The 13,210-nt window shown below is 41.6% G+C and overlaps 1 protein-coding gene across 1 annotated transcript in view; it reads left to right on the forward strand.

Moving 5' to 3' along the window:
- Positions 1 to 13,210, forward strand: part of TTC29 (tetratricopeptide repeat domain 29) — a 196,974-nt gene that overhangs the window by 95,721 nt on the left and 88,043 nt on the right. The window contains 3 exon segments of the mRNA XM_030564792.1: positions 5,865 to 5,903; positions 5,905 to 5,922; positions 5,924 to 5,958. Coding sequence (XP_030420652.1) covers positions 5,865 to 5,903; positions 5,905 to 5,922; positions 5,924 to 5,958 — 92 coding nt within the window.

The following is a 13,210-nucleotide window of genomic DNA, read 5'->3' on the forward strand; positions in this document are numbered from 1 at the left end:
CCTGGGGTTCTGGCATGAGTCTATAGTGTCTATATCTTAATCGGTCTCTTTAGGTACACAGTACCGCCTGATGTTTTTCCTCCCCAGCAGCTGTTAGTGAAACATTGACAATAGATGAGGCTCTCAGGCTCCATTCACATATTCTGCTTGAGTGAACACTGGGCACACAGAGAGTACAGGGACAATTCCACATCTCCTTTCCTTTGAGGATTCACTTCATTATATGGTAGATCAGCAATGGCTGAAGTTGGGGAAACAGTCCAAGGTGGAGCCATACAGTATATCTTGGCTGTTCCCCTGTTCATGTTCATGATTTATTTGGTTTATTTTTCTGCAGATCTTTTATGTGCAATTTGGGATTGCTTTCACAAATATCGATCTCTTAAGCATCCTATTTTGTGAAAGAGTTAGGCCATATTCATCCCACTATGGCAGGCATACTTCTCAACTTACTAAGTCCCAAATATGGGACACAGTGGGCAAGATCCTCAGCTGGTACCAATCAGCTTCGGTGGACCTATGTCACCAGCTGAGGCTTTGGCTCAGTATGGGACCTTGACCCAAAATGAGGGACACAAAAAAACTTATTTAGACAGGAAAATTAACATTCTACGGGATTAGTTCCTTTAGTGTAAATAGCTCTTTCTGTAACCTCAGTTGCATGAGTCTTTATTCTGGATAGTTTTAAATAGTTTTCAACAATATAAGTAACAGCGTACCAGATTTGTGTGGAATGTAGGTAACTTTGGGACCAAAATAAGAAATGCCCCTCAAATGGGGGACATTTGAGAATTATGAGTGCCCATTGCACCTCCTTGTACAAGCAATGGCTTCAGCAATCCATGTGGGAAAACCATTCTCTGGGGAGTGCAAGTGAGGTTACCACCTCTGCCTTCTCTAAGGATTTCTTCCTAGGGGGAGAAGCTTTACTTTCTTTTGAGAGTTACCAGGGCTGGCCTTACCATGAGGCGAACTGAGGCAGCTGCCTCCGGTGCCAGACTGTGGGGGGGTGCCACTAGGACTCAGAGTGTAGAAAATTGTGTCTGCTGCTGGTATATCTGCATTCTCTCTGCTGTAGAGGCACAGAGATGGTGGAGTGCTGTGCTGGAGGAAGGAGGGCACAAGAGATAACAGGCAGGCAGGAGAAAAGGTGAGAGGGAATAAAAGAAAGCAGCAGGAGCTGCAGGGAGAGAGAGGAGGAGGAGCCTCTTATGTACCTCTCTAGCACCCCCAGGAGCCTGGACTGCTTAACACCAGCTTTTCAGAGAGCTTCCTGTTTCCTGCTGCTTCCCTAAACCCACTTGAGGGGAACAGGCAATCAACTGAAGTAGTAGGAGCCAGTTAGGCCCTTAAGATGCTGATATCTTCCTTCACTCAGGCCCTGCTACCAGCCTGCTTATTTGTCCCCTTCAATTGAGTGACGAGAGCCACTATAGCTGGCACAGAACAGCAGTCATGAGTGAAAGAAGAAAACTCCCGTCTGGGGCAGCATTTAGAAAAAGAAAGCAAGCAAAGGAAGCTTTTCTATCTAAGCAGGAAGGAGCTCTCCTGAGATACATAGACACAAATGTTCATGGTGAGCCTTCTGGCCCCAGTGAGGATGTGAGTGGTGAGGAGATGCCTGATCTTCAAGTTAGTCAGAGTGCAGGTGACCTGGCAGCTACTGCAGCATCCATATCTCCATCTCAAATGGATGTAACCATGCACTTTCCTGAAGAAAAGTGTAGATCAGAAAAGAGTGTGGTGGAGGTGAAAGAAACAGCTGCTGCTGAGTTTAGTTCCTAAAGTCTAGATGATCCAGGACTGTGGACCTACTTAAGCAGTAGCCTGAGGGACTTCCTTGTACTGCATGGGCCACAGCAAGTGAAAAACTTCATGTTCCCCAAAAGACAATGAAAATAGATGTTTCCATCCAACACATTACTGGCTTGAAATCCACAATGGTGATGAAGTGGAGAAGGCCATGGCTTATGTACTCAAAAATCCAGAATGCTGCATACGGTTTTTGTTGCAAACTCTTCCAGTCTAATGTTCCAGCCACATTGGGTTCTACAGGAACAAAGGACTGGAAATATCTGGCTAGAAATCTGGCATGCCATGAGAAGGCAGCAAATCACCAGAGAGCATTCCACAGGTGAAAAGCGCTTGAGATAAGATTAAGGTTAAAAGCCACCATACATGATCAGCATCAAGAGAAGATTGCATCTCTTTACTGTAAAGTCTTTTTACTGGCAAAATGTTCTGAAAAGGCTCATTGCCATTGTGAGAATGCTTGCTACCCAAAACCTAGCATTGCGGTGCACTTCAGATCAGCTGTATGTGCCAAACAATGGAAACTTCCTTAAAATTGTGGAGCTGATGGCTGAGTTTGATGCTGTACTCAAGAGCATCTAAGAAGAGTCACCACCCAAGAAATGTACACACACTATTACCTTGGAAAAACAATTCAAAATGAGATCATACAGTTACTGGCAACAAAAGTCAAACAGAAGACTGTGGCAGATCTGAAGTCAGCAAGATATTACTCTGTTATTCTGGACTGCACACCTGATATCAGCCATATGGAACAGATTTCTTTAATGGTGCGTTTTGTAACAACAGAACCTAGTGAAAATGTCCCTACAATGGTGACTGTCAGAGAGTATTTTCTAGAATGTATTGACATTGATGATACTACAGGAGCTGGAATGATAAATGTGCTTCTTAAAAAGCTGGAAGATACGGGAATTGCGATAGCTGACATGAAAGATCAGGTCTACGATAATGATGCGAACATGAGAGGAAAGAACAGAGGAGTACAGACACGGATCCGAGAGTTAAACCCTTGTGCTTTTTTTGTCCCATGCAGTTCTCGTTCATTGAACTTGGTGGTCAGTGATGCAGCATCAGCTTCTAGTGAGGTGCTGAAATATTTAATGTAATTCAAAGCATCTATGTATTTTTCTCTGTATCAACTCATCAATGGCAAATTTTGAAGCAACATGTGGGAACATCCTCTCTGACACTGAAACTACTGAGTGCCATACAATGGGAAAGTCGAGTGGAGGCAATAAAGCCTATCAAACACCAAATTGGGAAGATAGATGATGCCATAGTTGCCATTATGGAGGATAATGCTATGAGAGGTACTGTTCGTGGGAGAACAGTGGCAGAGGGAAATGGAATCACCAGAAACATACATAACGTCAAATTTCTGTGTGGCTTAGTGTTGTGGCATGACATACTGTTTGAAATAAATGTTGTAAGCAAGAGACTCCAAGGTGTTGACCTTGATATATCTGGAGCAATAGAACAACTGGACAAAGCAAAGTCATACCTACAGTCTTACCGGTCAGATAAGGGATTTCAAAACATTCTGAAGAGTGCACAGAAGTTGGCAGAGGAACTTCACACTGAAGCTATTTTCCCACCAATTCAAGAACACTAGTGTCACCAAAAAGAAAGACATTTTGATTACAAGGACAGGATAATCCCATAAGAGAACCCAAAAAACAATTCAAAGTTGAAATCTTTAACCAGGTGCTAGATTGTGAAATACAGTCAGTTGTAGAATGTTTCATGCAACTCAAGGAACACAGCAGTATATTTGAGATGTTGTATGATATTCCCAAACTCCTCACTATACCTGAAGAAGACCTGCACCAGCAATGCAAGACAATAGAGACAGTGTTGACACATGATGACATGTGAGTGATTTAGGTGATGAACTGAAAGCCCTTTCAGATACATTTCAGCAGGATCAACTCCAAAGGCTGTTCTGGAATATATGTGCACAAATAAAATGACCACCCTTTTTCCAAATGCTTTTGTTGCTCTGTGCATACTTCGAACACTTCCTGTAACAGTTGCCAGTGGAGAACACAGCTTCTCCAAGCTAAAGTTAATAAAAATACATCTACGCTCCACAATGACACAGGAGAGGCTGGTCGGCCTTGCAACCATCTCAGTAGAGTATGAGCTGGCCCAGACTGGAAGCTGTTCAAATCTTTGCAATCAAGAAGGCACGGAAAGTACCACTTTGATTATTCAAACAGATAAAAATGCCAGTGTTTACTATGCAGACAAGAAAAGTTACATATTTAATTGAAATTTTTGAACAAGGCATTTTAAGTTGTTTGTTCTCCTTTACTGGGGTAGGTAACAGAGCAGTACCATCAGAGGAGTAGAACAGGAAAAAGGCAGAATTGAGACCTTTCAAAGTTTTGGCCCAAGCGAAGGGGCATGGGGGCGTCATTTGAGCTCCCCGCCTCAGGTGCCAAAATGTTGTGGACCGGCCCTGACAGAACCCCAGAATTCTTTAATTCTGCACCATTAAGACTTTAATTTGAGCAAGCACTAGTCAAGAGAGAATTCCAAGCTGGTGCTATGAGCCTTATGGCCAGTGTCATCTGTTCTCTTTTTGACATCTCATTTGCTTCAATGCTTCAATTCACAATGCCCTTCAAAACACAGGAAGTAATACTGCTGAATATGAAGACTGAAGCTCTGTTGATGAGGTACTGAAGAGGAAATAGTGCAGAATACACACTGGCTAATGTTGCTTTCCAATGCATACATAGTTTAGATGACTCAAAAATAGAATGAGAATCCACTGAGGGTTGAATCAACTACCCCTTCTCAGGCCTATACCAGACATTCACAGTAGACAACAAGAAATCTGAGTGGTAGAAGCAGCAATAGGAGTGCTGAAATCCATGCTCACTGATGCTTGGCACTCAGATGTTCTTCTTCTTTGAACCCTCTGCTTTACCAGATGATAGGGTGACCAGATCTCTCAATTTTATAGGAACAGTCCCGATATTTGGGGCTTTTTCTTATAAAGGCTTCTATTACCCCCCACCCTCTGTCCCAGTTTTTCACACTTGCTATCTGGTCACCCTACCAGATGAAGAGAGATGAGCTCTTAATACAAAGTGCCCTTTCTTTTCCCACAACATAAACTGCCCTAGTCAGGCATTGTGGGGTAGGTAAGGTGCTGTCATATGTCCCTTTACACCTCCCATCCTTCTTCAGTCTGGTAAATGACATTCACTAATCCTTTCTTGGAAATGTGCAAAAAGGATTTCCATAGATAGTCTTTGGAGATTTCCTGTGTCCTCATGTGTGTAATAGGTTGGGTCAAGGAACAAAGAGGGAGGGAGGAAAGAATGGGATTTCATTTTATATGCCTTCCCTCCTCATCCCCATTGGAAAAAAATGGATGAAAAAGGGGAAATTATGCAATATAGATGATGTCAGTGTTAAATTAAATTAAGATCATATGTTTCTTGGTGGCAGCTGTAATCCTTTGATTATAGAAGAGGTCATGTTAATGAAGTACATTCCAAACAAGTATTAACAAATTGCTTGTGTGCTGGAATAATTAGTAGTGCATGTAATGAAATGATCTACAATATTCTTTTTTGATTAACCCTAGCTTAAATATACAGCCTACAATTTTATTCAATTTTCTTTATGCCTCACAACTGTACCAAAAGCAGAGTTCTCATCATTAGTGTTTTAAAGAAAGAAAATGTGCATTTCAGTGTATCATATCAAAATATATCACATATGAATGCAGAATTCTGTGTTAAAATATTGACTCATAGATTTCTTTAAAAATATGCACAGCTCCTAAAATCTATTAAATTATATATAAGCAAATTATTTTGTAAATCACATATTTGTTTGGTTTTCTGTAGTGCCAAAAGAGTGATTTAAGGAAATTGGACATCCTTTTGTTTACTACTTGTAATTGTTGCATATACAAAAAATGAAATAATAAAAATGGCATGTTAGCTCCGTGTATGGACAGATTGATTTCTAAATCAAAGCAGTAATGTTTGATGTTACGTTTTTATTGTTTGTTTTTTCCTGCCTCACAGACTCTGAACACCTACAAAGAAATCTCCACAGAACTGTGTTGATATTGTTGGCCTAGGCAAGAGCATATCAAGCTATAGCCAAGGTCCTGGTAAGGTAGGTTAGACACATCCTTGTCTTGTTGTCAGTGCAAATTCATTCAACTGTGAAAGACTTAAATTGTTAGAGGTCTGTCGGTTCCCATTACTGACTGCTTAAATTTTAAGCAATGCCCTTCTTCCAGTAAGTGACCCTTTCATCGTAAGTTATTTAAAACCAGCACAGTTTTTAGAAGTGCATGATCAAAGCTTTTCCTGTCTGTTTGTTTGTTTTGTTTTTATATTTTCAAAAGTTAGAAAAGACTTTGCTGAAAGATAGAAATTCAGTCATATTTACAAGTTATAAAAGCAGAAGCCTAGAAAAGTATAGTATGCTCCAGTGAGTGTGGCCTCAGTGTAACCTTTCAAGAAACTCTTCTTAATAGAAGTTTCCATTATTGTTTCACCTCACTTTTTCCATCGAGACATTTGTGTTTTTGAGCACTTATGGGTAAACAATTTGTTGCAAATATAATTCTTCTCTGCTGTTTCAGTCCAGCATTATGAACCTTTAAAAGCCTCTGCGAGATGGATTAATTTGAAATTAGAACTTTTACAAAAATCATTGATACAAAATAGTATAATGCAATTAAATATGATCAATATGAAAAGCAAGGAAATTCAAAGTCAAAGTTTATGGATTGTCCTTAACTCATTCTGTTGTGCTTAGGTGTTGCAGGATACATGATGTATACATATTATTCCAAGACTCCAACAATATCTGCACAAATCAGCCTTTATGGGAAAGAGAGCACTTGTACAAGGCAGGGATGGAGAGAGAGGGCTGACCAAACAGACACAACTTACATTTCCTTTCTCATCCTGGTTGCCATCAAAAGGTCCCAGCTTTGCCTACAATGAGCATTTTCATAAATTCCCCCATTATTTCTCTATCATCTGTGCTGCACCACCATTGCTAGCAACAATGGGAGAGCTGGAGCTGACTGTCTGCTGGTTCTTTTACCACTGTGCCATCTAAATCTGCTTTGAGCAGGGGAAAACTTGCTGCCTGACTTACATCAGCCAGACTTATCTCTAGCAGTCCCTTTACTGCCAACAACCTATTTAGAGCTGGGCTCTGAGGCAGAGGAGAGGAGAGAGTATCATCCTGTGGCTCTGTGGAGGCAATACACTTGGAGAACAGAGTTACTATTGAGTAACTCCTTTATCTTTTTTGTGACATCTGATTTAAAAAAAATTAAAGCACCTAAGAAATGTAAGCCCCTAGGTCTCATTTTCAAAAGTGACTTAAGCACTTAGCCTAAGGCCAGGTCTACACTATAAACTTACATCGGAATAACTGCGTTGCTCGGGATGTGAAAAATCCACACCCCTGAGCGACAGTTATACCAACCTAACCCTCGGTGTAGACAGTGCTATGTCAACAGGAGGGATTCTTTCATTGAAATAGCTACCACCTCTTGCAGAGGTAGATTAATTATGCTGATGGGAGAAGCTCTCCCATTGGCATAGTAGCATCTTCAATGAAGCATAACAGGGGCCACAGCTGTACCAGTGCAGCTACCCTGCTGCAGCATTTTAAGTGTAGACCTACCCTTAGTCTCATTGAAAGTCAGTGAGACTTAGACTTCTCAGTCTTTTAGGTTCTTTTGAAAATTTTACCTGTTGTCTCCACAGAGCTCCATTGTAGGAGACCAGCTAGCACTGACTCCCTAACGTGAACTGAGAAGTCCTGCTAACTGAACAATGACTGAGGCATTGCCCTCCTGAAATCAGCATCAGTTCTTAGTGCAGTTTTGAGATACTAGTGACTCATGAAAGTGTGAACTGAATTGCAAGATTTTTAGATAATGGCACACTGCAGATTCTTGCCATTGATGCTGCTACCTCCCTACAATGTACATTGGCCAAACTGGACTGTCTCTGTGCAAAAGAATAAATGGACACCAATCTGACATCAGGAATCATAACATTCCAAAAACTGGTAGGAGAACACTCTAGGCCACTCTCTTACCACTTCAGTAGTATTTTTCCTCCCTTGGTATCCTGCTGTTAATTGATTTATCTCATTAGGATGACCTCAAACTTGGTAAAGCAACCCCATTCTTTCATATATTTATACCTGCTGCTGTATTTCTCACTTCATGCATTCGATGAAGTGGGTTCTAGCCCATGAAAGCTTATGCCCAAATAAATTTGTTAGTCTCTAAGGGCACACCAAGGACTCCTCTTATTTTAAATTGGTTCCATTTGGCCATATAACACCTCCTAGTGGATGTCTTCTGGACTCTAACAAAATAGCTTTGATCTCTTTGGACAAGCATAAATCTACCTGACCTTAGAAATCTAGCAACCATACTGTCAGTAGAAGTGACTTAAGATTTGAGAGCATTATCCTATCCTGCTCAGACAAAGTATCATGACTGAGTAAAGATTAATGAGAGCCAGTAGTTCCAAGAACCAGTTTTGCCCAGCCTAGATGATCGTGACTAAGATCACTCTGGATCTGTTTTGTTGAATCTTCCTCAACATTACGGGGATGAGGGGAAATGAAAGACAGGTGTAAAGGAGTGCTTTTCCCAATGTAAAAAGGGGCATGTGATACAAATTGTAGGTCCCCGTTCACTCTTACACAGAACTTTGGATGCTTATTGTTCTGACCTGTGTCTGGATGACCCCACTGGAAAATACTTGATGAGCCAGTGAAGGTTTGAATGACTTCCCATCACTATTCACAACCTTCAGAAAGGCAGATTTCTACCAACTCAGAAAAATAGTAGGCAAGGTCCTCTGGAAAGACCAATTAAGAAGAAAGGGAGTCAAAGTCAACATCAAGCTATTCCGATGCCGAGGAAAGATTAAAAAAGCCACAGGAGGTCAGTGTGGCTGCACAAGGAGCTTCTAACTATCTAAAAACCAAAAGGGCTACATACAGGAAATGGAGGAGAGAGCATGTCCTCAAGGAAGTATACATGGGAATAGTGGGAGCGTGTAGGGACAAAATCAGGAAAGCCAAGGCTAGAATGAGTTACAGCTGGCAAGAAATGCTTGAGACAACAAGAAGGGGTTCTTCAAATATGTCAGACAAAAAGAAAGCTCAAGGATGGTGTGGGTCCACTGCTCAATGGAGAAAGTGAGCTGGTAATGAAAGATGATAGGAAGGCAGAACTGCTCAATGCCTGCTTTGCTTCAGTCTTCTCCCCCAAAAAAATAACAGTACAACTAATGAAGTAAAGGGAAGGAATGCAGTAAATATGAGATAAGTAAAGAACACATCAGAGATCTTCTGACCAATTTGAATGAATTCAAATCAACAGGGCTGGATGCTATTCACCCAAGGGTACTGAAGAAATTAGCAGAAGAAATCTCAGAGCCACTAGCAACAATATTTACAAAGTCATGGATGACAGGAAAGATTCCAGAAGACTGGAAAAGGGCTAACATAGCGCCCATCTTTAAAAAAGCGGGAAAGGAGGAGCCGGGGAAATATAGACAAGTCAGTGTGACTTCAATACCTAGGAAGCTACTAGAGCAATGTATAAAACATTCAATTTGTGAATACCTGGCAGATGAGGAGCTAATCACTAGTGGGCAACATAGATTTACCAAGAACAAATTATGCCAAACCAGCTTGATTTCCTTCTTTGACAGGGTAACTGATTTGGGGGCGGATAGGGTGAATGCGATGGAGATAATATACTTGGACTTCAGCAAGACTTTTAACACAGTCCTACATGACATTCTGATAAGTGAGCAGGAGAAATGCGGGCTCAACACTCAGATACTTGAAAGGACACCATAAAAAAAGATGGAGAAAGTCTTTTTTGCTACAGAGGGCAGGACTGGAGGCAGTGGGTTCAAACTACAGCATAACAGATTTAGATTAAATCGCAGGGAAAACTTCCTAACTGTAAGACCAGTAGGATAATGGAACACATGTCCTAGGGAGGTCATGGAAGCTTCTTCACTGGAGATTTTCAAAAGGAGGCTGGATCTGGAGGCTTGGATGATTTAGACCAAGAAATCCTGCGTCTTGGCAGGGTGTTAGACTAGATGAGCCCTTGCGGTCCCTTCTAACCCTATGATTCTAACCTTCAGATCATGGTGCGGAATAGACAGGGTCACCTCATTTTGAATGCATCACTCCACTGATTGCCTCTTAACACAACAGAGTTGAACAAGCTTCTCTGGTCATTCAGGTAATACATCACAACTGCAGTGTATGTTAGAATCTGCACTGATTGCCCTCTGATCCATGGGGAAAAAAGCCTTTGAGAACCAGCCTGTTGTCCCATATATTTTGCAGTTTTATATGGAGTCTTGGAGATCCTAACCATGCCACTGAAGCCTAATAGGAGGTTTCTAGGCCTATCATTATTTGAGGTGCAGTCTGATATAAGGGCATTGTCCCTGCCTGCAGGTATATTGGATCTTGGGGAGCAATTACCACACAGGTGGGGTGCAAAATAAACTTTATTAAGGAAATGCAAAAACAGGGAAAATGTAATAGTGAGGGGTATGGGGTTTGTTAAGGTAGGCAATTGGGGAGGGAGTTCTTTTAGTATAGTATAGGGGGTTTCAATAGTGGGGTACAATACAGTGGGGTACAATACAGTTGGGTACAATACAGTTGGTAACCAACTAACACTGAAGTATAAATGTAACAGGTAGCTAACAATTTCTAGGTAAAGGGTGTGTCACAGCAGCATATAACCAACTAACAGTTATGGGTAAAATGTGTTAAATAACCAACAACTTTAGGTAAAAATGTGTCACAGTGGTGTAAATATAACTGTGAGGTGTGTGGAGAGAAAAAGGGTAACCAATGGGGTTTTATGCTAGACTTCAGTAATACAATTGAGGTTTGGCAGCAGTAGGAGCGGGGTGAACACGTGGGGAAGGGATAAAAGAGAGAGAGAGAGAGAGAGAGAAGGCAGTGGTAGAGGACATGAGGTTAGAGGATGGGGGAAGAGGAGCACGTGGTGGAGCAGAACCAAAGACAGAGGCACTACAGAGGGAGATTTAAACTCAGGGAGACACAGAGAGCAGACAGGCTGCAAGTTTAAACAGCAGAGAGACTGCAATGAGTGACTGGGGAGCTCGGGGGGGGGGGGAATTGGGGCAGTGGGAAGACAAATTTAATAGTAAAAACCTTATCTATCCCCTAACTTAATCAAACTTATATAAAATGACAAGCAGCTACAGAATACACCAGGCAATGATTTTCTAAACTTATCTTAACCAACAATTAGGCAACACAACAAATATCACAGAAACTTACAAGCTCTACAATCTTAACAAACTATGACTTATTAAAAAAAACAAGACCTATGGTGCACCTTATGCTATGGGGAGGTTACAGAGGGCAGAGTGGTATGTATCCAGGACCCAGCTCCAAAGGAAGCCAAGGGATGGTAGCTACAGCGGTGGATACAGCTGAAAGCAGAGAGCCCCAAGGCAAAGCCACAGGAGCAGAGCTTAGCAGTGGCAAAGAGCCCTGTAGTTTTAAGAGAGGTTTTAAGACACAGACCAAGGTTTAGCTTGAGTCTGTGTGCTGGGGAAACAGAGCCAGCAGCTAAAATAATAGAAAGTTAGAAAGTTTTACAGAGGATTCTTACCAGTCCCCAAGGCAGCAGCAAAGGCAAGAAGCAGCAGCAACATCAGAAGAGGCAAGGAGGGTTCGGTACAGTCTCAATAATCAGGAGATCTCTCAGGTAGCAATTCGTTTTTCGTGGGGGGGGGGTTCAAAAACGGGGGTACGCTCAAAATAAACGAGGAGCGGAGAAAGGACCCCCAGAACCCTGGCTGATCAGACCAGGCAGCAATGCAGGAACCTTTCTGAGGTGTGTTTCAAAAATGTCTGGTTTTAAAGGCAAACTTGAGCAGTTTCCCACCAGTAATCCTGATAGGCTCCCTCTGTCACAGGGGAGGGGGCACAGGGGGAAAACTGAAGGTAAGCCCAGAGACAGCCTGGACATAGTCCTGTGCAATAGGTGACTCAAGAGCACATGAGACTATGACTCATGCCCAGGATCTTAAAACCACAATAGGCCTTGCAGCTCTGGACATTGCCTACCCTACACCAAGCCCAGGTTCAACGAGGTGATAACAGGACTAACCCTTTGAAAAGGGCAGTGGTCCCACTTAGCATGCAGCACAAGTGGCCATCCCCTTTGAGAAGGGCAATGGCTCTTGTTAAACAACTTAAGGGGCCTCCCTTTGAGAAGGGCAGTGGCCCTGGTAAACAACTTAACAGCCAGGGAAGGGCGGCCACAGGAGAACAGAAAACAAGATGGAGTCTGGGGAAACAAAATGGAATAGGGGAATAGCCGTAACGGACAGGCATCACCTTCAAGATAATCCCTGGTGATGTCCTCTGTAGTAAAGAGTGACATGTTGTGGACACTGGGTTTGTACGTCAGATTCAGCCACCCTTGCAAGACTTGCTTGAGCAATGTCACAAAAGGTTCAGGCCTCCATAATGCCTAACACTTGCAGAGAAAAATTTCATTGTCTCATTTAGCTGAAATGAGGAAAACAAGAGTTACTACAGGTATGTAGTACCTTTTACTGAAGCAATCATAACTGCCCTATGGAGTCATGAATGCCAATGTTGTAAAAAATATAGGGAGTAATATCTTAAGAAGCAGAACATGTACAGTTATGCAAAGCATGTAGAATTTTTGAAAAATATGCATTCTGAAAGAACCATAAAATTATAGATGATGGAGATGGATAAGACCTATTTATAACCATTATTAGTGCATCTTACTGTCCAATGCAGGGTTGTTTCTGACAGACTATATTTTAGTGCTTTGTCTGGACTAGTTTTAAATGTCTCAAGCTGTAGGCTTCCATAATTTCTTTTGGAAGACTATTCTACTATCTAGTAGCAGAGCTCTTTGGTAGTGTGAGAATTACCTTTTTGTTATTAATCAAATTAATTTTCTTTTGCCTGAGAGAAATTATATGCCCTAGTAATTTTTATATTTTCTATAAATGGAGCATCAGGTCTTCGATGTGAAATATCCAAAAATGACCAAAAATACATCAAAACATTTCTATTAATTCATGAGATTAAGAAAACCTTTTTACATTTTCTCCTGTCACTGATTCCATTTGCCTTATTACTTTCAGCCTCTAGCCCACAAACTTGGTGGCAGAATCAACAAACTCCTTAGTGGCTGTTTCATCTCTGCTCTATTTGATTTCTCCACTCTGAGTAAATGATTAAGTTTTCATGCATTGGTTCAACCAAAATCTATGTTCACTCAACCACATCCTTTATTGATTACTTCTACTGCAAACAG

Source organism: Gopherus evgoodei, chromosome 5 (assembly GCF_007399415.2).
Source record: "Gopherus evgoodei ecotype Sinaloan lineage chromosome 5, rGopEvg1_v1.p, whole genome shotgun sequence".
In the NCBI taxonomy this organism is placed as follows: Eukaryota; Metazoa; Chordata; order Testudines; family Testudinidae; genus Gopherus; species Gopherus evgoodei.